Source organism: Balaenoptera acutorostrata, chromosome 21, assembly GCF_949987535.1.
Source record: "Balaenoptera acutorostrata chromosome 21, mBalAcu1.1, whole genome shotgun sequence".
NCBI lineage: Eukaryota > Metazoa > Chordata > Mammalia > Artiodactyla > Balaenopteridae > Balaenoptera > Balaenoptera acutorostrata.
Window position 1 is genome coordinate 15,947,477 of NC_080084.1, and position 22,844 is coordinate 15,970,320.

A 22,844-nucleotide genomic window follows, 5' to 3' on the forward strand; every position below is an offset into this window, starting at 1 on the left:
AGGGACCTTGTCTGCATACTCCAAGCTGAAAACAGCGCCAGACACATACTAGGCGTTCAACCTATATTTGTTGAATGAATGAATGAAGGAGAGAAATTGAGGACTGTCAGACCTCAAAGATAATGCCTATGCACTCTTAACTGTTTTCCCTGGCTGGTTCTTTATTTAGGTGGTAGTTTCTCCTCCGGATATCTTGTAAATTCCCGCTGTCTCCACGTGGAAGGAAATACGTAAAGGTTCTGAGCGTCTCCGTGCTGCCTCTCTCAAATCCACTCTGTATTTAGCAAACTAATGGAATACAAATCATGCGCCAGACGCTATGCTAGTTGCTGAAGACGTGAAGTTGAGTAAGGCACAGTAGCGTCCCTCGGGAAGGTTATTAAGGTTTTGTAAATAACGTGACTACACTTAGATTTTGCGTTGTGATGCTTTCAGTCTTCGCGCTGAACCATCAGGAGGGCGGCCCTAGGCCCCGCCCACAGCCTCTGCGTCCCGCCCTTAGCTCCGCCCTCAACGGCGGCACCCCGCCCCCGACTCCGCCCGCAGCCGCGCTGGGCTCCAGGGGCGGGGACAGCAGCGACCACTCCAGTTCCCCCAAGCGCTGCTGCTGTAGTAACGTCAGACTGGCGCACGGACCTTCCCTGCGGTAGGGGCTCTGCGTTAGACCTTCCTTTCTCCGCGGCGGAAGCTGCCAGCGTCGGTGCTTAGCGGTGCGCGGCCTTCCGCAGCCAGGGTTCCGGCCCGCGAGCTCCCGGCAGCCGCGCTCCATCTTCACCGAGCGCCATGGTGGCGGCCGGCGGGCCGGAAGCGGCTGGACGCTGCGCTCTGTTCAGCCTCCTTTTGCTTCTGCTGATCGCGGGCTCTGCCCGGGGCTGGCACGACCCTGGTGAGTGCTGCCTTCACTCCCCCCTTCCTGCTGCCTTCAGGCAGCGCTAAGAGGCTCCACCATTTCTGTTCGCCGCCCCTTGAGCCCTTCTACCCTAATTCCTCATTTCCATCCTCTTCGCTGTTCATCTGTGCCCTTGCCTGACCTCTTTGCTCTTCGCAGACGTCCTCCTGGACGAGTGTGGACTGTTGGGGAGTGGGCGGGGCGGGACTACTCTAGTGTTGTTAACGTTCCCTTCTCCCTTGCTTGGACTCCCAGAATTTGCCCACCTTCTTCTTTCTCGGGCTACAGCCCTCATTCCCTGGGTCTGGCTGGAAAGCTCGACCCTCACCTGCGCATCTTGCTTTGTTGTCAAAACTGTCTGATGTCATCGTCGCTGACTGTTGTCATGGCTGCCTGTTGCTGTACCTGGCAGTTACCATGGCACCGGCAGTCCTTGAGTCACAGTGGACAGGGCTGCAAACCTTGGAGGTAGGTTAGCAGAATCATAAACTGTACTATTTATGTGAGCACAACTCACGCTGCTTATTCTGACCATTACAGTGACGTACATTGCGTTACACCGGCTTCTCCTGTTGAATTAAAAAAAATTTTTTTTTGTGATGGTACACGATAAGTGATTTCTAGGAAAAAAAGTTCTTTTATATGACTATGTTATTAGAATTGTCTAACGAATTTTTATGGGATCGAGAATATTCCATGTAATTAATACATATGTGTGTGTATATATATGTATACATACATACATACAGTTTTCCATTTAATAAATGATGCATGCTGTTAAGTTGGAGTGATGTAAAAAATGACTTTCAAACAATGAAAACATCATTTTTGTTTTGGGGAGTAAAGATGTTAAAGCATGGAAAGTGTACCCATATTGCAGTCGTGATTTGGTGATAGGAAATGCCTGTGATTTTGAACTTAAGCAACAGATTTATTTCTGTTGCTTCTTATTTTTATTCTTAAATGCTAAAATGAGAGAGAAGGTGCTATTTGTAAGTACTTGATTTTGCGTACTCCTTTGATGTGGATGTTTTATTACTAATTAATAAAAAGCCAAGTTGGATTTAAATGTCTGTACATTTTCCTTATGTATTTCTAGAAAGTTTTATATAGAGAGGAGACTTTGATCAGAATTACAATTTAAAAACTGGATTAAAACATTAGTTGAACCCTCAATCAATTCTTGAATAAAAAAAGGAGGTTTACAGATGAAGAGTCAGGGGAATAAAAAAACAGAGCCAAATTTAAATTAATGATGAACCTTTTCCTGGTAGCTCTTTGTGTACCTACTCTATAAAACTATTGTTCTGGAACAAAAGGCACCAAAATATTTTGCAGAGTAAACACAATCAAACTACATGGCCTTAAATTTCTTTTGAGGAACTATTTTATGAAGGCATTTTATTTAGTTTTTATCAAGTAGTTTTATCAAGCAGTAGTCAGTCCCTCATTTGTCTTTTGTTTGACTTTGGTTGTACTCACTTTGTCTTTAGCTAACATAAAGCAAAAATTTGTCCAGAAAAAAAAAAAATTGTGCCAGTTCTAAAGAGATTACCTAAAAATTTTCACAATTCTTTATTGAGCTACTTTGTATTTGTCACTCTTCTGGGTGTTGGGAATATTGCAGTGAACGAAACAGTGTTTCGCCCTGGAGTTTACACCTATTGAGGAGAAATAGAAAATAAACAAATCAGGTAAATAGCATGTCATATTGTGAATAGTGGTTTGGACATTGATAAAACAGGGAAAGGAGGGCAGGGTGTGCAGGCAGAAGCAGGGATTTTCAAAATATACATTAGTCAGGGAAGAAGTCACTGTTAAGGTGACATTTGATGAGAACCCTGAAGGGACGGGTCTGCTATGACCTGTATTCTATCCCATTCTATTCTATTCTATATTTTTTAAAATATGATCTGTATTTTAAAGGCACATTCTGTCTGCTCTGTGGAAAACAGACTGTGGGAGCGAGAGTGGGTGGGGGGAAGCTGGGAGGCCAGTGAAGGGACTGCTTGTGCAGTAAGTGTCGAGAGTGGTGATGGTTGGTGGCGGGGGGGGAAAGCAGTGCAGTTGGTGAGAGTGGTGGGCTTCTCAGCTGTTCTGAAGGTGGAGCTGACATGATACTCTGAGGGATTAGATACAGGGGTTAGAGGAGGAGAGAAGACAAAGATAACTCCAAGGTTTTGGGTCTGAGTGACTAGAAGGATGGAATTACCGTTTCCTGAGATGTGGGATTGTGGGAGAATCAGGCTTGGGGGAGTTTGGTTTTGTTCATCTTAAGTTTGAGACCTGCAAGTGGATTTCGATTTGTGAGTCTGGACTTCAGGGAACTCTGTGTCACCCTTGACTGATGTACTAGTGGAGTAAGGTTGTGAGCATTTTGTTCTTAGACCTTGTCTTAGTTCGAGCTGCTATCACAAAATACCACAGACTGGGTGGTAAGCAGCATTTATTCCTCGCATTCTGAGGCTGGGAAGTTTTAAGATCAAGGTGCGAGCATGTTTGGTGTCTGGAGAGGGCCCTCTTCCTGCTTTGCAGATGACTGTCTTCTTGTTATGTTCTCACATAACAAGAGTGGGGGTGGGGCGGGGTGGGGGTAGGTGGGGTGAGTGGGTGGATGGGGGCCCTGGTCTCTTCCTCTTCCTACACGGGCACTAATCCCATCACTGGGGCTCCATCCTCAGAAGCTCATCTAAAACTAATCACCTCCCAAAGGCCCTGCCTCCAAATGCCATCACACTGGGGATTAAGGCTTCAACATATGTATTCTGGGTGACACAAAACATAGCAACCTTTAGGATCTCTAGGGAGGAAAGATGCTGTAGAGGCATGGTAATGATAACACATAGGTATATGGCTCCTTAAACATTCTCAGTAATATTTATCATACTTGATCACCTATTATGTGTCAAGTACTCTGCCACATAATTTTAGTAAATCATATCTAAACTTCACAACCAGTTTTAAGGTTGATATCGTTTTAACTTTACAGGTAATTTCTATACAGATAAATTGACTTGGCTAAAGTCATACAGCAAGTTGGTGGTGGGAATTTAGTTCAGTGTTCTTTGCATTATCTCAGCCCTGCTACAACAAATTCAAGTTGTTATTTTTCCCATTATTTAGTTTAATAATATTCTGATTTTTTAAACCATTGAACATTTTCATTGTTACAATTTTTTATTTATTAGGAGGTAGTTTGAGTTTAATATAGCATATTTTATTTTAGTATAGTTCTTGGAAATTTAGATATTTGGATCATGTGGAATTAAATTTTTATATAGCTTTAGGTGGATTTTATTCTAGCTGTGTAGTCAGTTATGACAAAACCATTTATTAAAGAAGACATCCTTTTTCCACTAAATTGAAAAGCCCGCTTTTGCTGGTTGGAGAAGAGTTTCCTTTCATTTAAGGAGTAGTCTCTCAGAATCACTATTCTGTACAGTATTACTGAGATCCCACTTGAGGCTACTGCAACTCGTTGTAACTCAGACCCAGTTTACTCTACTTTTTAAATTACTTGTGGGTTTGAGATGCATCATTTGTCTTTCCTCACACAGGCTAAGCAGGGCAGAAAGAGTTGTGCAGAATATTGAGTTTTGTCAATGGTAAAGGATGCTATTGTGCTTCGTTTTATAAATAAAATATGGTGATGCTTGATAAAAAAAAAAAACACCTAGAAAACAAAAACCCACTTTATCTTGTATTGAATTTCCACATATATCTGGATTTATTTCTAGACTTTCTTTTGTTTCACAGTTCACTTGTCTGTTTCTGTTACTATTCCATACTATTTTGATTATTTTAATTTTATAGTAAGCTTTATTATTTGGTAAAACAATGCATTCTTTTTTTTTAAATTGATGTATTGTTGACTTGCAATATTAGTGTCATGTTTACAACATAGCAATTTAATATTTTTATAGATTATACTCCATTTAAACTTATTACAAAATAATGGCTCTATTTCCTTGTGCTGTACAATATATCCTTTTTGCTTATTAAAGCAATGTATTCTTTTTCAAAATTTTTTTTGGCTGTTTATAGACATTAATTTTTCCATAAGCCTTTAACATAATTTCTTTCTAGTTCCAAAAAAGCCCAGTTGGGACTTCCCTGGTGGCACAGTGGTTAAGAATCTGCCCACCAATGCAGGGGACACGGGTTCGAGCCCTGGTCCAGGAAGATCCCACATGCCGCGGAGCAACTAAGCCCGTGCGCCACAACTACTGAGCCTGTGCTCTAGAGCCCGTGAGCCACAACTACTGAGCCCACATGCCACAACTACTGAAGCCCATGCGCCTAGAGCCCATGCTCTGCAGCAAGAGAAACCACGGCAATGAGAAGCCCGCGCACCGCAACGAAGAGTAGCCCCCGCTCGCCGCAACTAGAGAAAGCCCGCGCGCAGCCACGAAGACCCAACAGAGCCAAAAATAAATTTAAAAAAAAAAGCAAAAAACAAAAAAGCCCAGTTGGGCTTCTGGTTGGAAGTGCATTAAACTTATTTAGGTTCTGTTATATATATATATTTCTTATATAGATCACATATTGACCCTAAGTTTATTTCTAGATATTTTATGGATGTATGTAGTTTGTCACTAATTTGAGATAGACTTTACATTTTCTTTTGTAATCGGACATTACAATTATAGAAAAAGCTTTTGCCTTTGGGCAATTGATAAAATATCCAGCCGTTTTGTCAAATTCTCTTAATATAGCAGGGTTGTCTTTTGGGAAGTTCTCTTGGATTTTGTAGGTCCAACAACTCTAAATAAAATGTTTATTTCTACTACTCTTTGTACCAAGCGTGACAGACATTGTTGGATGATTACTCAGAAGCTGTTCTCTACTTTCTTCTCCTTGTCTTCCTCCACATAGCTACTGGAAAAGCCAAATACTCATTTTATTAGAATCCCTTGACACTAAGTCATTCTCGTCAGTCTACTGGAGGAATTCTGGGGAAAATATTTTAAGTTTTGATGGAAAGTCATTAATCTTATATTCTCTGTTTTCTTTCAACTCTCTCTTTTTTAAAATGTTGAGGGCTTCCCTGGTGGCGCAGTGGTTGGGAGTCTGCCTGCTAATGCAGGGGACGCGGGTTCGAGCCCTGGTCTGGGAAGATCCCACATGCCGCAGAGCGGCTGGGCCCGTGAGCCACAATTACTGAGCCTGCGCGTCTGGAGCCTGTGCTCCGCAACAGGAGGGGCCGCGATGGTGAGAGGCCCGCGCACCGTGATGAGGAGTGGCCCCCGCTTGCCACAACTAGAGAAGGCCCTAGCACAGAAACGAAGACCCAACATAGCAATCAATCAATCAATCAATTAATCAATAAAAAAATAAATCTTTAAAAAAAAAAAAAGACTTTAAAAAAAATAAAATAAAATAAAATAAAATGTTGATATATTTTAATGTAAGTTACAGGCATCATGATAGGCCATAACTAAATCCTTCAGTATAAGCCTTTTTTTAATGACCTTTTCCCCACCTAGTAAAAATAACATTACATCGAACAAAATTGACCCTAATTTCTTAATATCAACTAATTACTCATTCCATAGCCAGATATCACAGTTGTCCCTAAAATGTCTAAACTAGTTTGTTCAAACCAGGGCCCACTCCAGGACCAGGCATTGCATCTGACTGAATTATCCCTTAAGTCTTTTGAAAATGTAGAATGGTCTTTTTTGTTAATGCTACTGCTTTGCTGAAGGGATTGGGCCAGTTGTCCTTTAGAATATCCTACGTTCCGGATTCTGTTTTCTCATGACATTGTTTTAGCTTTTTTTTTCCTTCCCTGTATTTCTAGTAAACTGAATGCTAGGTCCAAAGGATTGATTAGATTCATATTAAATACTTCTGGGGATTACATCATAGGAGATGGTGTAATATCGATCTTTATACCATTAGCAGTGCTAAGTTTGACTAGTGGATTACAGTGGCTTATTTCTCCCCCGTGAAGTTACACTTTTCCCCTTTTATGACTAGAAAGCACTCCGTGTAATGTTACTTGGCACCATACCAATATCCATTCACTTAATGATTTTAAAACTAATTAATCCTTTTCTGAATCTGTTTCTTTAGGGGTTGTAAGATGATGATTTTTCTAATTCTGTCACTTCTTCTGCATTTATTGATTGATATTCTTCAGTAAAGTTGAGATTTTCCTTATCAACTGAGGCTATTTCAGATTATGGTTCTGGCTGGAAAGTCAGGATAAACATTTAATTTAAAATCATTAATTGCTAGTTTTCAAACTAAGGAGGTAATTGGTAACCACTTTAAGTATAGACAAGTGAGTTTTTGGCTTTCCCTTTGAGTATTATTATGGATTCTTGGGTTTTCATAGGTTGAACATGATTTGCCAAGTATAGTCACTATCTTGTTGGTCAGTCTTGCTTTTGGTATCTTAAGATCTTTCCCATCCCAGGACCATAAACATATTCTTTCTTTTTGTGCTTTCTTCTAGTATTTTTAATTTGTTGTTTGTTTTATGGTAAGTGTTTAACCATCAGGGATTAATTTTTATACATTGTGCACATGATCAATTTTCCTAATCCTGTGTTACTGTTTACATTATTATAGATTTAATTACAGATATGTTTTGATTGCTGTAACCCAATTTTCCTTTCTTTGTTATTGGTTTTCAGCTGTCTTTTTACTATTTTATATGTTATTATATTACTTTATATTATTATATTTCTAGTTTTATTGTATTTTGGTGAGAGAAGGGTGACCAGTAAGTCTCAGCTTAGTCAAATTTATTAAGCTCTTTTTTTTGGTAAATAAATATAATTAAGATCTGTATTTGCTGACGTGAGGGAATATCCTTGATGTCTGATTAAGTGCAAAAGCATGTGAAGAGTAATATGCACTGTATGATTCGATTTTATAAAAATACACTAACAAAAATCAAAACAACTCTTGTATATGTATCTGTTTGTGTGAGCAAGAAGAAGGTACTGACCAGGCTGCTAATTTTGGTTATCACAGAAATGGGAAATTGGAGGAAGAATGGATTTCTCTTTTTAAAAGGAAAAAGTGTTACTTTCACATTTAAAAAAATTGTGAAATATGTATATGTATGTATATGTGTATGTATATATGTGTGTGTGTATATATATATATATATATATTATATATATATATATATGAATGAAAAGAGCTGGGGAGACCATCTAGGGATGTAGCTTCTTCTCAAGCAGCTTTCACCTTGTAGTGCTTGCTTTAGTCAGCTCCAATTCAAGAGCTGCCATTTCCTGTTGCTTTTAGGGATTCCATTATGTGTGTCAGGTTGGTTCTCAGTTTTCCCACCTGCTGGTCTGGCACTTGACTTACATTTAGGACTAGCCACCTAACTATTGGTCCATCTGCTTTCATCTTCCAAAATTCTGTTACCATCTCCTTTTCTGTTTTGCCTGACCTTGTTTGTTCACATCAGCAAAACAATTCATTTATTGTACTTTCAGTGGAATTTGAGAGGCAGCAAATTTTGCTAATTTGACAGGTTGAATATAGGGAATTGGGTGCTGACAAAATGGTGGAAAGTCATGTCTGCTCATCTGCAGCAGTGAACACTGGATGGCTCACATCAAGCCTCTCGGCATCCACGACGCTAATTACGGAGCACTGGCCAGTGTCAGGAAAACCCCGAGCCCCCATGACTGCCTGCTAGCCTGAGCACAGTCTGAATCTAAGCTCTGATCTCCAGATCTCGCTTAAGTCCCTCCGGTTGACAGAACCGAAATCACGTTTGGGATTTGTAGCTGCAAGAGGTTTTAGGAGTCTTTTAGCTTTGCAAGAAGTCATACCAGTTTGAGGGCAAAATGGATGTTGAGTGAACCAATCCACGGTATCTTCCATCATAATCTGAGAACGATAAGTAGGAAGACTATTCATTTTCCAATAACACTTCAAAATTCATTTATGTATTGATACATCAATGCCGGCAGTAATTTCCTTGTTTTGACTTCTTTTTAAATATGCTTTGTCAATATGATTTTTTTTTGTTTGTTTGTTTATTTATTTATTTATGGCTCTGTTGGGTCTTCGTTTCTGTGCGAGGGCTTTCTCCAGTTGCGGCAAGTGGGGGCCACTCTTCATCGCGGTGCGCGGGCCTCTCACTATCGCGGCCTCTCTTGTCGCGGAGTACCGGCTCCAGACGCGCAGGCTCAGTAATTGTGGCTCACGGGCCTAGTTGCTCCGCGGCATGTGGGATCTTCCCAGACCGGGGCTCGAACCCGTGTCCTCTGCATTGGCAGGCAGATTCTCAACCACTGCGCCACCAGGGAACCCCAATATGATTTTTAATTTGTGAAATAGTTTAACTTTTTAATTTTTAAAATTGTGAAATATTTAAAATATTTAAACCCACAGAAGTACACAATGAAAACCCATGTACTCACCACCCAGTTTTATTGAATCTTTACCTTGTACTATATTTGCAAGCAAACCTCCCCCTGCAAAGTAATAAAACATTAGGGATAGAGAGCAAAAGTCTCTGCTCTCCCTCTCACCTCAGAGGTGCTCTGAACTTGGTGTTTAGTCATTCCTATGCATGTTTTCATACCACTGGTATATACACGTATAGACCTTAACAATACGTAGTGCTGTTTTGCCAGTTTTTGAGGTTTATGTAAAGCTAACCTACTAAACATTCTACAACTTGCATTTTGCTTAAAATGTTTTTACTATTTCTATTCTGATACATGAATTCTAGTTCACTCATTTTAACTGCTGTAGAATATTCCACTTTGTGAATAGGCCAAAATTTTATTAAACCGTTCATCTGTTGACAGACATTTAAGTCATTAAATGTGCTTCAGGAACATTCATGTATAGGTTTTGCTATTTTAATTAACCATTGATATTATTGTCAATTGTCATACAGTAGTACAACGTTTCAGGTTAATGAACTTTTGGTTCTGATTTTGCAAAAATTATGTAGAACTTATGATATAGAAGCAGTTTAGGGGACATCAATCCTGAAATGAAGGGAGACCTTAAAGGAGTGACTTTCTGACTTTTGTGCAAAGGGCCTGAAGGTTGTTGCGATGGCTTTGGGATTTGGGAAACTGTTCCATTTTCTCTTCCTTAGTCATCCTCAAAAGGCAAGCAAGACCCTTACTTTTGAAAGTATTTTCGATGACGAGTTTTACTAGAATGAATCTTTCTATATGACAAGATATTTACCATCTGTTTATCTGTGTTCTTACCGTTTCAGACAGAATATTGTTGCGGGATATAAAAGCTCTTACCCTCCACTATGACCGCTATACTACTTCCCGTAGGTTGGATCCGATCCCGCAGTTGAAATGTGTCGGAGGCACAGCTGGATGTGATTCTTACACCCCCAAAGTCATACAGTGTCAGAACAAAGGCTGGGATGGTTATGATGTACAGGTAATACTCTTTATGTTGATGGCAGTCTAAATGGAATCCTCTTCAGTGAAGTGTTTATTGAGACATTATTCAGTATTTTGTGGAAGTACATATAGAAAATCTCAGGTTACCTAAAATATATAAATATAAATCAATGATTCGGTCTCTGGAAGAAACATCCTCTGAAAGAAATGAACTGATTTTAAAGCCTGGAAATATTCATTGTAATCTTTATACCAAAACTTTCTTATAAGACATTAGTAAATTTTCAAAACTTTTCATATACTTGGGGGTGGGGGGTAGGGGATTTCTTTTGGTTGTCATTTCTCTGTCATTCCTCAAAGAATACCAACCTATCCTTAAAAAATAAAGTTAAGATGATAAGGAATTGTGGATTGTAAGTGGGGGTGGGGTTCATGTGTCCCTATTGTGCTTCAAATGCCTAATTTTTTTAAATTAATTAATTAATTAATTTATATATTTTTTGGCTGTGTTGGGTCTTCGTTTCTGTGTGAGGGCTTTCTCTAGTTGCGGCAAGCGGGGGCCACTCTTCATCGCGGTGCGCGGGCCTCTCACTATCGCGGCCTCTCTTGTTGCAGAGCACAGGCTCCAGACGCGCAGGCTCAGTAGTTGTGGCTCACGGGCCTAGTCGCTCCGCGGCATGTGGGATCTTCCCAGACCAGGGCTCGAACCCATGTCCCCTGCATTGGCAGGCAGATTCTCAACCACTGCGCCACCAGGGAAGCCCCAAATGCCTGATTTTAAAGTTGTTTTAGAACTGAGGGTGGTTACTTATGAATGAAAGCATTTCAGTGGGCTTTATTGTCTTCAGGTCTTTGGCATTTTGTACTTAGGATAGACCACCTCCTTGAAGCTCCAAAATTTATTATCCTTTAGAAGTGGAATAGATTTTAAGTGAATTCAGTTTAAATCAATACTAATAGATTTCTACTTTGTATTCTGCCTGCTTTCAGAAAGGATTTAAGATGGTTGGTCATTCGGCCAGAAACTTGCTTTGACAGTTTTCCCTTCCGTCAGAGTGAGATGCTTGTTTGATACAACCTTTGTGCCTAGTGTATGCAGTTCCGGGAGAGAGTTCATATTTGCTTGGTGATATGTATTTCACAACCTTTTTTCCTAGTCTTGCTAACCGAATCACAGAATCTTCAGGTTAAAGCTGAAATTACTTTTAATTTTATATTACTTTTCAGTCTTGATGGAAAAAAGATACTAACGGCAAAGTCATTCATTAAACATATATTAAACAGTATTATACAAAAATGAATGATAGAGTCACAACCCTCAAGAAACTCTCTTCCTAGGAGAAAAGATAAGACAAGCACTCACATTACATCTAAGTGCCAACAAAGTATTGTAAAGTCACGTCCAGTTGGAGGGATTGGAAAGACTTAAAGAAGAAAGTATCATATGTACTGTGTTAGTAAGGAAGGATAACATTTTTAGAGCTGAAGAGATAGAGAAGGGAATGAATGGCATGAGCAAGGAAGTATAGAGGACGTCATACATTGACTTATGTTTAGTAGCAGGAGAGAGCTTCTTCTAATTCCAAGAGTATAAATATAATAATTAGAAGCCACTTTTAGTATATGCTATTAAGGAAATGACAATTGACATGAAATACCGATAGAGATTGAGGTTGTTTTATTTACCTGAATCAACAAGCTTATAAATCTTCCTCCAAATAAAATTATTTAAAAAATGCAATAGTGTAGAACAACAACAACAAAATAGAAAAATTGTATATTATCCAAATTAAAAACTTCTGGGCTTCAACAGACACCATCAAGAAACCGAAAAGGACACACACAATAGGAGAAAGCTTTTGCAGTCATATATCTGATTGGGGACTTGTGTCCAGGGTATATGAAGAACTGTTACAACTCAGTAAGAAGACATATAACCAAATTTAACAGTGGGTAAGGCATCTGACTAGACATTTCTCCAAAGAAGATATGCAGTTGGCCAATAAACATGTGAAAAAATGTTCAACATCATTAGCTGAAAAAGTGTGCAGCATCAGGGAAATACAAGTCAAAACCACAGGAAGATACCAGTTCCTAGCCAACAGGATGCCTGTAGTCAGAAAGGCGTAGTAGCAGGTGTTGGTGAGGATGTGGAGAGACCCTCATACACTGCTGTTAGGGATGTGAAATGGCGCAGCCACCTTGGAAAACGGGCAGTTTCTCAAAGGTTTAAACATAGAGTTACTGAATGCCTAGTCATTCCACTCGTAGGTATGTACCCAAGAGACTTGAAAATGTGTGTCTGCACAGAAACATACTAAACGTTGTAACAGCGTTATTCATAAAAGGCAAAAAGTAGAAACAACCCAAGCGTCCATCATTGATGAATGAAGAAACAAAATGTGGTATATCTATACGATGGAATATTATTTAGCCATAAAAAGGAATGAAGCACTGATTTATGCTACAACGTGTGTGAACCTTGAAAACGTTCTGCCAAGTGAAAGAAGCCAGTCACGTAGGACCACGTATTGTATGATTCTGTTTACATGAAATGTCCAGAGTAGGGGAATCCTTGCAGACAGATTGGTGGTTGCTTAGAGCTAGGAGACTTGGGGGGAAACAGGGAGTGACTGCTAAGGGAGATGAGATTTCTTTTGGGGGCGATGAAAATATTCTGAAATTGATTGTGATGATGGTTGCACAGCTCTGTGAATATACTAAAAACCATTGAAATGGGTGAATGTCTAGTATGTGAATTATATCTGAATAAAGCTGATACAGTGTACCTGAAGTTTGAAAGAGGAAGATAATTTGTCCAAAAAAGAGAAAAGCAATGGAACCAATCAGATCTATCTTGGCTTATATCTTTTTTAATGTTGTTAGAGAAGCATATTACCTACTCAGCTCAAAATAGTTATAGAATTCAAACTAGACCTGGGCTTTTTTTTTAAGCTGGAAAATTTTGAGGCTAGCATAGATTCTTTTTGCAGTTTTTCTAAATGTCTTTTTAAAAAAACTTAAGAAAATTACTTATTGGATTGGACCTTGGGAAAGGTAGTCCATGGTTTTTATAGAATTTGTATAGGAAGTTTTTCTCAGAAGGTTATATCAATAGCTACCAGATATTCATTATTTAAAAAATGGAATAGTGTAGAACAACAACAACAAAATATGCTGATATTTGAGCCTTAATGTTGAAAAAACCCCTATTTTTAAAGAAAGCATCTTCAACAGTAGTTAAAAAATTGACATTTAAAAAATTTGCTTAAAATTAATAAATTAGGGAATGCTTAATATGTACAAAAGAATTCTTTACATCTATATGTAAGGAATAAAAATAGTAATAAAATGAGCACTCATGTACCCACCACCTAGCTTAAGTAGAACATTAATATCACCAGTATCTTGGAAGCCCCTGGTTTGCCCTCCCCCAACACAGAAATACTCGTCCTGAATTTTGATTATCATTCCCTTGCTTCATTTTGCTGTTTTATGACAGCTATTTAGCGCAAATAATGTATATTAAATGAAAAAAATATCTTTTGGTTCTAATAACCTGTTTCTACTTTTCTTCACAGTGGGAATGTAAGACCGATTTAGATATCGCGTACAAATTTGGAAAAACTGTGGTGAGCTGTGAAGGCTATGAATCCTCTGAAGACCAGTATGTACTGAGAGGTTCCTGTGGCTTGGAGTATCACTTAGATTACACAGAACTTGGCCTGAAGAAATTGAGAGAGTCTGGAAAAAGCCATGGCTTTAACTCTTTCTCTGATTATTATAATAAGTTGTACTCCCGAGAATCTTGTAGCATCAGTGGAGTGCTTACCATCGTGGTGCTACTTGCTCTTGCCTTTGGAGTTTATAAATTCTTCCTTAGTGATGGTCATGATTCTCCTCCACCATATTCTGAGTATCCTCCACATTCCCATCGTTATCAGAGATTCACCAACTCTGCAGGACCCTCTCCTGCAGGCTTTAAGTCTGAGTTCACAGGTATGTTTTCCTAGGCAATGGCAGTAAGTAGGGTAGAAGTCAGGTAGTGAATCCTGTGCTGGTTTCTGATATAGAAAATGGTTGCATTGGGAAACCAAAGCAGATTTGTCTTATTTTTTTTACTTTCGACTTCTTTTACCTCTTCTGTTCTGTTTCTCTATAAGGTTAATTGTGATTACTATTTTAAGGATGCATGATTAAACTGCAAATCATCTCAATCAAACTTGATCAGATGTGGTAATAAGCATTTACCTTGAACTCTGTCTCACACCATACACAAAATTTTATTCACTGAGTATTACAGAGCTCAACATAAAAGTAAAACAATTAAGTTTCCAGAAGAAAACATAGGAAAATATTTGTCAGGGTAGGCAAAACTTTCTTAGAATGCAAAAAATACCAGCCAAAAAGAAAACAGGGATAAATTAGACTTTATTTAAATTAAGAATGTCTAGTCATCAAAGACAACATTAAGAGAGTGAAAAGGCAAGCCACAGACTGGGAGAAGGTATTTGTAAAACATGTTTTAAACAAAGCATGTGTATCTACAGTACATAAAGAACTCCCACAAATCTGAGAAAAGACAGACAACCTAATTTAAAAAATGGACAGAGGATTTGAGCAGCCATTTTATAGTAAAAGAAGATATCCAGATGTCCAATAAAAATTTGAAAAGGTGCTCAGCATCATTAGTCTTCAGGAGAATGCAGATTAAAACCTGAGTTCTTAATTAACCACCATTTAATCATCTTAATGGCTAACATTAAAAAGACAGAGTACCAAGTAATGGCAAGGATGTAGTTAACTGGAACTTGCTGGAAGGAGTTAAAATGATAAAACACTTTGGAAAACTGTCAGTATCTACTGAAACTAGACATACGCCATCCAGTGACCCAGCAATTTCATTCCTAGTTGCATACCTAAGAGAAATGCATGCATGTGTGTACAAAAAGATCTGCACAAGAATGTTCACAGCAGCTGTAGTCACAGCAGCCAAAAACTGGAAATAGAATGCCCGTAAACATTAGAATGAGACAAATTGTTTTTTTTTTCACACATTGGACTACTATACATAAATTTAGAAAAAACAAAAACAAAACTGATATATGCAGTGGTGGAGGTCGACTCTCATGGACATAATGATACACCAGAAGAGTACCTCCGTATGATTCTATTTATAAAAAGTTCAAGAATGGGTAAAACCAAAGTATGGTGAGAAAAGTCAGAGTCGGCTTCTCTCTGACATGGGTGGGTATCTATTGGGAGTTGTCGTGAGGGAGTCTCTGGGTGCTAGAAAGGTTTTACTGATGTGGGTAGTGATTACATGCATGGGTACATACATACAGATTTATTATGCTGTACATGTGGGATTAGCACAGTTCCCTTTATGTATATGATACAGCAGTTTAAGAAAAACTTCCTCTGAGCAGAAGATTTTTTTTTTTTTGGTCCCTTTTAAGACCCGACTTCCCAACTAACAAATATCCTCCACTTGGATTCCTCCATTAGACACTCAGGTACAGCTCTCAACCTGGAGCTTCTAGACATGTCCACACAGTAGAAAGGAAGTAGCTCTGACACGTGGGGTCATCTTCTAGTAGCTGATCTGGAGCAGGGCAGATGTGACCTTACGGGAAGAAACCACCCTCCCCTGCCCTAAAAACATATCCCTCCTTTTCCTTGTGTGTGGGAAAGGCAGGTGCTCCTTAGTTATAAACCAGTATTTTATAAATACACTTTCTCAATACAACTTGTTTATAAGTTGAAGTATTATTATTATTTTTTATTTTTATTCTTTTTAAAAATAAATTTATTTTATTTATTTATTTTTGGCTGCGTTGGGTCTTCGTTGCTGTGTGCGGGCTTTCTCTAGTTGCAGGGAGCGGGGGCTACTCTTCGTTGCGGTGCGCGGGCTTCTCATTGTGGTGGCTTCTCTTGTTGTGGAGCACAGGCTCTAGGTGTGCGGGCTTCAGTAGTTGAAGCATGCAGGCTCAGTAGCTGTTGCTCGCGGGCTCAGTAGTTGTGGCTCACGGGCTCAGTAGTTGTGGCTTGTGGGCTCTAGAGCACAGGCTCAGTAGTTGTGGTGCACAGGCTTAGTTGCTCCGTGGCATGTGGGATCTTCCTGGACCAGGGCTGGAACCTGGGTCCCCTGCATTGGCAGGCGGATTCTTAACCACTGTGCCACCAGGGAAGTCCCCTGAGTATTATTATTAAAGCATACAGATGAAACAATTGAAATGTCATATTATCTTTAGTTCTGTAGGCTATGGTTTAAGAGAGGATGCATAATCATTTTTGTTTTTAGGACCGCATGGTGCAACTTCTGGTTTTGGCAGTGCTTTCACTGGACAACAAGGACATGAAAATTCAGGACCAGGGTTCTGGACTGGCTTGGGAACTGGAGGAATATTAGGATATTTGTTTGGCAGCAATAGGTAGGCTTTGCATTTATCTTACCTGCTCTTTAATTCAGCCTTTCTTTAGAAACTTATTTGTTTTGCTTACAATTTGACTGGATTTGTTTTGTTAAGGAGAATAAATTATGGTGACATTACCCTATCAAATCAGATTCTCTGGGGATGGGGAAGGAATGCCATCTGTGCTTTGATCAATATTATATGTGTTGTTTTCTTTCACATGTCATGCTTATAGATATGAGTTAGAAGAAAGACTGTTGACTCGACATCTGAGAAGGCAGGAAAGAACACAACATTTGGGGCACAGTTGGCATTCTGGTTTGGTTGGAGAATGATAGAAGCAAGGGTGGAAAGAGCTTGCGACCAGATTTTGGAATGTCTTCAGTTTAAATAGTGGTTTAAGTTTAGATTGTATTTGAATGCGAATTCAGAAAGAAAGAACCTTTATTGCCTGTCATTTTCTTTCCTCACAGCAATGACCATAAGAATGGCAGAAATATAAAACAGTGTTTATTTTATGTTAATCATAATATACCAGAACACTGAGGAAAAAACACTTGATACAAATTGTTTTCTGATGGTTTAGGAATAGGAGGGTATTTAAAAATAATAGTCACAAGAAAAATGCCTGACACACTTTTGTCTTTATAGAGCAGCAACACCCTTTTCTGACTCGTGGTACTACCCATCCTACCCTCCCTCATACTCCAGCACGTGGAATAGTCGTGCCTACTCACCACTTCATGGAGACCCAGGAAGCTATTCAGCGTGTTCAAGCTCAGAGCCAAGAACCAGAACAGCATCAGGTGAGAGCAAAAAGTCAAGAAGTTCCTATTCAGTAAAGTACAGAAACAATTTGGAACTTAGATGATTAACTATACATTTAGCAGTCATGGTTTTATGTGGTATACCCACCAGAAATATTAGTTGCACAATTAACTGAGATTAAAATATAATTCAGATCCATTCTTTCCTCCCACTTCTGTTCTTTAAAACTCAAACAGAAATTTGGTTTAGACTCATGTCTGTCACTAACCAAGGTTTTAACTTAAACCTTCCTGGACGTTGGTTTCCATGTATGTTTAATTCTGGTTAATCTCTAGGGGTCCTTTAAGCTCTAAAATGGGAATTTTCTAGGTAGAAGGTTGAACTTTTCAATTTGGTAAAACTCAATAAAAATGTATTGAGCCATTCTTTAAATCATTGTCAAAAATATGTTTATTGCAATGGCTAAGAGGAAATTTTGTAAAGAAGCAGAGATATAATATAAAAAAACAAATTATTTGGAGTTAAATATCTAGCTAATTAGCAGAGAATTGGAGGTAGTGGATAATGAGGCGGTGATAGATAGCTGCGGGTTGGATTTGTCTTCTTCAGCAGAGGGAAGAAGTTATAGAACAATGAATAATTCTTGAAATTGACAGAAAATATATTTAAATATGTTTAAAAATGTCAGAGTGGAATTCTCATAGTGCTGGTGTGAATGAATTGATATGATCACTTTGAAAAGCTGTTAGGCATTACCTACTAAAACTGAACATAAGCATACTCAAGATCCAGCAGTTTCACAAATACGTAGTAACAGAAGTGCGTACACTTTTACACTTAAAGATAAGTACAAGGATGTTTGTAGCATTCTTATTCATAATAGCCTTCAACTGGAAGAAATCCATGTATCTTCCAGCAGTAAAATGGATGAATAAATTGAGTTATATTCATACAGTGGAATACTGTGCAACAGTGAGAATAAGAAAATAGTTGTATGCGATAATGTGGATAAATTTATCAGATGTAAAGAAAGAAGCCAGACACACAAGAATATGTACAATATGATTGCAACATTCATGTTTTATCAATATACATGTTTAAAAACAAGCAAAACTAATCTGTGGTGTTAGATGTTAAGATAGTGGTTGCTTTGGGGGAGAAAAAGGTGGTAATGATTGAGAAGATATATAAAAATGTAACTACGTAGGACATAATGTGACAAAAGAAAACTAATTCTCAGTGGAAACAAGAATTGTAAGAAACTGTATATATCAACTAGAAATGTATGGGACTTATGTGAAGAAAATCATAAGACATTACCAAATAACCTACAGGAAGATCTGAGAAAAATTGAGTTTCCAGATGGGAACACTTGTGGTCTTGTAACCTGTCTGTTAGCATGTTTGCGTCTTGGGGGAGCTGGGGGTGCCTAGGTAACCTTTACCATCAAAAGTCTGTGACCCTCCCCCATGTTACTTCTATTTACCGCTGGAGTCGTGAGAGGTAGCAGGGCCTGGCTTAGGCTCCACTGGCCTCTCTGCTGTTTGGCTCAGACTTTGGGTCTTGCCTGTACCATGCTGGCCCCAGCACAGAACATATCTTTGGTTTCTTGACTAAAAGTTATTCCCAGCAAGCGTGTGTGTGTTTAGCAGACTTGATGCTGATTGGATGGCTGGAAGGGCTGTTGTGGGGAGTTGATGCACTGAGTCCTGCAGCCCTGGTCCACAAGCTCATTCTCTCCTTCTTCCCTCGTGTCTCGTACCATTTGCTAACAATAAACATGTATTACTGTTGTAATTTTATAAGCAATTCTAATGCATTTAAAAAAACTAATATAAAATGTACTCTTCTCATTCTAGGATATGGTGGTACCAGAAGACGATAAGAAAGTAAAAAGTTGGGGTCAAACATTGGATGCAAAACTTCTGATTTTTCATCACTTTCTCTTATAAAACGTGCCCCTTGCTAACAACTGGGGAAAGGGAATATGCAAAAGTTCTGTGGTGTTTTGTCCTGTATAGCTTTTTGTATTCTGTTATTTGAGGCTAAGAGTTGACATAGGACAAAATGCTTATGTAGAGAATCGTATGTTTGTGTAACACGCAGATGTATATTATAGTTTTTGAAAGTGATGACTACTGTAGAATGCTGAGAATGTATTGTGTGATTTCTAACACCTGTGATGCCATAAGAAGCATTAAGAATGAAGGCTTTATACCAATAGACACTGAATACAGAAATTTTCAGTCTTAGGTGGTTTTAGTTGTTGATTCATTACATCGTAGAAGTGATAATAATCTATTTGGTATGTGTTATTGGGTGTTTGCTGTTCTTCAAACATTTAAACCAAACTTTGGACTACTAATTATACTTCCCTGTGTGTTTTGATCACTTCTGAGCTCAGGAGCTTTGAACCTGTCCGTGGTGTGTGGGGTTCTGGTAAGTGAGAACTACCTTTTTAGGAAAAGGTAGAAACTAAGTATCTAGAAGGTTGTTGTGAATGGCAGTGTGCTGACAAAAATGCTTGAAGCCTCCATATTCATTTTTTTAAGAAGTAAAGTTCAAGTGCTTCAGCAAAGGTTTTCTAATAACAGAAGCATGTAGTTCTCTGTGGAATCTCAGATGTTGTAGCAGTCTGTGTCAATCTTACATTAAAATGACAGAAAAAATAAAAACAAACAAACAGTTTTATTCTTTCTTTCTACCAGCCTTGACACAAATTTGTGTGACTTTTTTACCTTTTTTTCCCCAAAGGAAAGGGGGTTCATGCAGAAGTTCTCTCTCCCTAAACAGTAATTTCCTGTGATAGTCTTGCCTTAGCTACTGGTCACACAAAAAGCCTAAATTCAGGAATTCCAAGTTATACTCATTAAACTTCATTATTTTGCTAGGAAAGACAAGAACAGATTTGTGTTGTTATTATCACTACATATACTACTAATTCTTTTATTGAAGTACAGTTGCTGTATAATAATGTTACAGGTGTACAATATAGTGAGTCACAATCTTTAAAGGTTATACTCCACTTATAGGTATTATAAAATATTGGTTTTATTCCCTGTGTTGTACAGTATATCCTTGTAGCTTATTTTGTACCTAATAGTTTGTACCTCTTAATTCCCTACCCCTATATTACCCCTCCACTCTCCCCTCTCTCCACTAGTAACCACTATTTTGTTCTCTATATCTGTGTAGATACTACTAATTCTTATACCTACAGTAGTCATTGTACCTTAACCAATGGGTTTCAGGATTCTTGCTTTCTTGAAAATTATGGGTAATTTTGGAGAGCAGTGCCAGCTTGTATTTTCCCTGACATAGAATTGCTCATGGTGGCATGCGCAAGTATCTGGCTTGGTGACCTTTTGACATCAGAGGACCGAAAACTTCACCTTCAGATCCTGTTAAGTGCCTGCATTTTTGAAACTAGAGGCCTGTAGCTTAGTTACACCTACGCAGAATGGGATAAATTGCCCAGCAAAGAAATATCCAAGATACCAGTCAGATTTTTAGCACAGTTATCTATGCCCTGTGGCTGACAGGGTCTTGGTGTTCTGGCTGGGTGTCAGGCCTGAGCCTCTGAGGTGTGAGAGCCGAGTTCAGGGCATTGGACCACCAGAGACCTCCTGGCCCCATGTAATATCAATCGGCGAGAGCTCTCCAGAGACCTCCATCTCAATGCTAAGACCCAGCTCCACTCAATGACCAGCAAGCTACAGTGCTGGACACCCCATGCCAAACAACTGGCAAGACAGGAACACAACCCCACCCGTTAGCAGAGAGGCCACCTAAAATGATAATAAGTTCACAGACACCCCAGAACACACCACTGGACATGGTCCTGCCCACCAGAAAGACAAAATCCAGCCTCACCCACCAGAACACAGGCACCAGTCCCCTCCACCAGGAAGCCTACACAACCCACTGAACCAACCTTGCCCACTGGGGGCAGACACCAAAAACAACGGGAACTACAAACCTGCAGCCAGCGAAAAGGAGACCCCAAACACAGTAAGTGAAGCAAAATGGGAAGACAGAGAAATATGCAGCAGATGAAGGAACAAGGTAAAAACCCACCAGACCAAACAAATGAAGAGGAAATAGGCAGTCTACCTGAAAAAGAATTCAGAGTAATGATACTAAAGATGATCCAAAATCTTGGAAACAGAATGGAGAAAACACAAGAAACGTTTAACAAGGACCTAGAAGAACTAAAGGGCAAACAAACGATCAACAACACAATAAATGAAATTAAAAATTCTCCAGAAGGAATCAATAGCAGAATAACTAAGGCAGAAGAACAGATAAGTGACCTGAAAGATAAAATAGTGGCAATAACTACCACAGAGCAGAATAAAGAAAAAAGAATGAAAAGAATTGAGGACAGTCTCAGAGACCTCTGGGACAACGTTAAACACACCAACATTCAAATTATAGGGGTCCCAGAAGAAGAAGAGAAAAAGAAAGGGACTGAGAAAATATTTGAAGAGATTATAGTTGAAAACTTCCCTAATATGGGAAAGGAAATAGTCAATCAAGTCCAGGAAGCACAGAGAGTCCCATACAGGATAAATCCAAGGAGAAGCACACCAACACATATTAATCAAACTATCAAAAATTAAATACAAAGAAAAAATATTAAAAGCAGCAAGGGAAAAACAACAAATAACATACAAGGGAATCCCCATAAGGTTAACAGCTGATCTTTCAGCAGGAACTCTGCAAGCCAGAAGGGATTGGCAGGACATATTTAAAGTGATGAAAGGGAAAAACCTACAACCAAGATTACCCAGCAAGGATCTCATTCAGATTTGATGGACAAATTAAAACCTTTACAGACAAGCAAAAGCTAAGAGAATTCAGCACCACCAAACCAGCTCACAACAAATGCTAAAGGAACTTCTCTAGGCAGGAAACACAAGAGAAGGAAAAGACCTACAATAACAAACCTAAAACAATTAAGAAAATGGTAATAGGAACATACATATCGATAATTACCTTAAATGTAAATGGGTTAAATGCTCCCACCAAAGGACATAGACTGGCTGAAAGGATACAAAACAAGACCTGTATATATGTTGTCTACAAGAGACCCACTTCAGACCTAGGGACACATACAGACTGAAAGTGAGGGGATGGAAAAAGATATTCGATGCAAATGGAAATCAAAAGAAAGCTGGAGTGACAATTCTCATATCAGACGAAATAGACTTTAAAATAAAGACTATTACCAGAGACAAAGAAGGACACTACATAATGATCAAGGGATCAATCCAAGAAGAAGATATAAGAATTGTAAATATTTATGCACCCAACATAGGAGCACCTCAATACATAAGGCAAATGCTAACAGCCATAAAAGGGGAAATTGACAGTAACACAATCATAGTAGGGGACTTTAACACTCCACTT

The 22,844-nt window shown here is 38.9% G+C and overlaps 1 protein-coding gene across 1 annotated transcript; it reads left to right on the top strand.

Moving 5' to 3' along the window:
• Window positions 1–551: 551 nt before the first annotated feature.
• Window positions 552–20,118, top strand: SARAF (store-operated calcium entry associated regulatory factor). The gene is made up of 6 exons (XM_007174053.3): window positions 552–886; window positions 10,107–10,285; window positions 13,830–14,247; window positions 16,553–16,682; window positions 17,316–17,470; window positions 19,292–20,118. The coding sequence occupies exons 1-6, from the start codon at window positions 784–786 to the stop codon at window positions 19,315–19,317; spliced, it is 1,011 nt and encodes a 336-aa protein (XP_007174115.2). The 5' UTR covers window positions 552–783; the 3' UTR covers window positions 19,318–20,118.
• The last annotated feature ends 2,726 nt before the right edge of the window (window positions 20,119–22,844 follow it).

Bases quoted from the DNA above. Each gene is read 5' to 3' on its own strand.
- SARAF (XM_007174053.3), top strand. From the start codon at position 784: ATGGTGGCGGCCGGCGGGCCGGAAGCGGCTGGACGCTGCGCTCTGTTC. The intron at 10,286-13,829 runs GTAATACTCTTT...TTTTCTTCACAG, and splicing joins GGGATGGTTATGATGTACAG to TGGGAATGTAAGACCGATTT. The intron at 14,248-16,552 runs GTATGTTTTCCT...TTTTGTTTTTAG, and splicing joins CTTTAAGTCTGAGTTCACAG to GACCGCATGGTGCAACTTCT.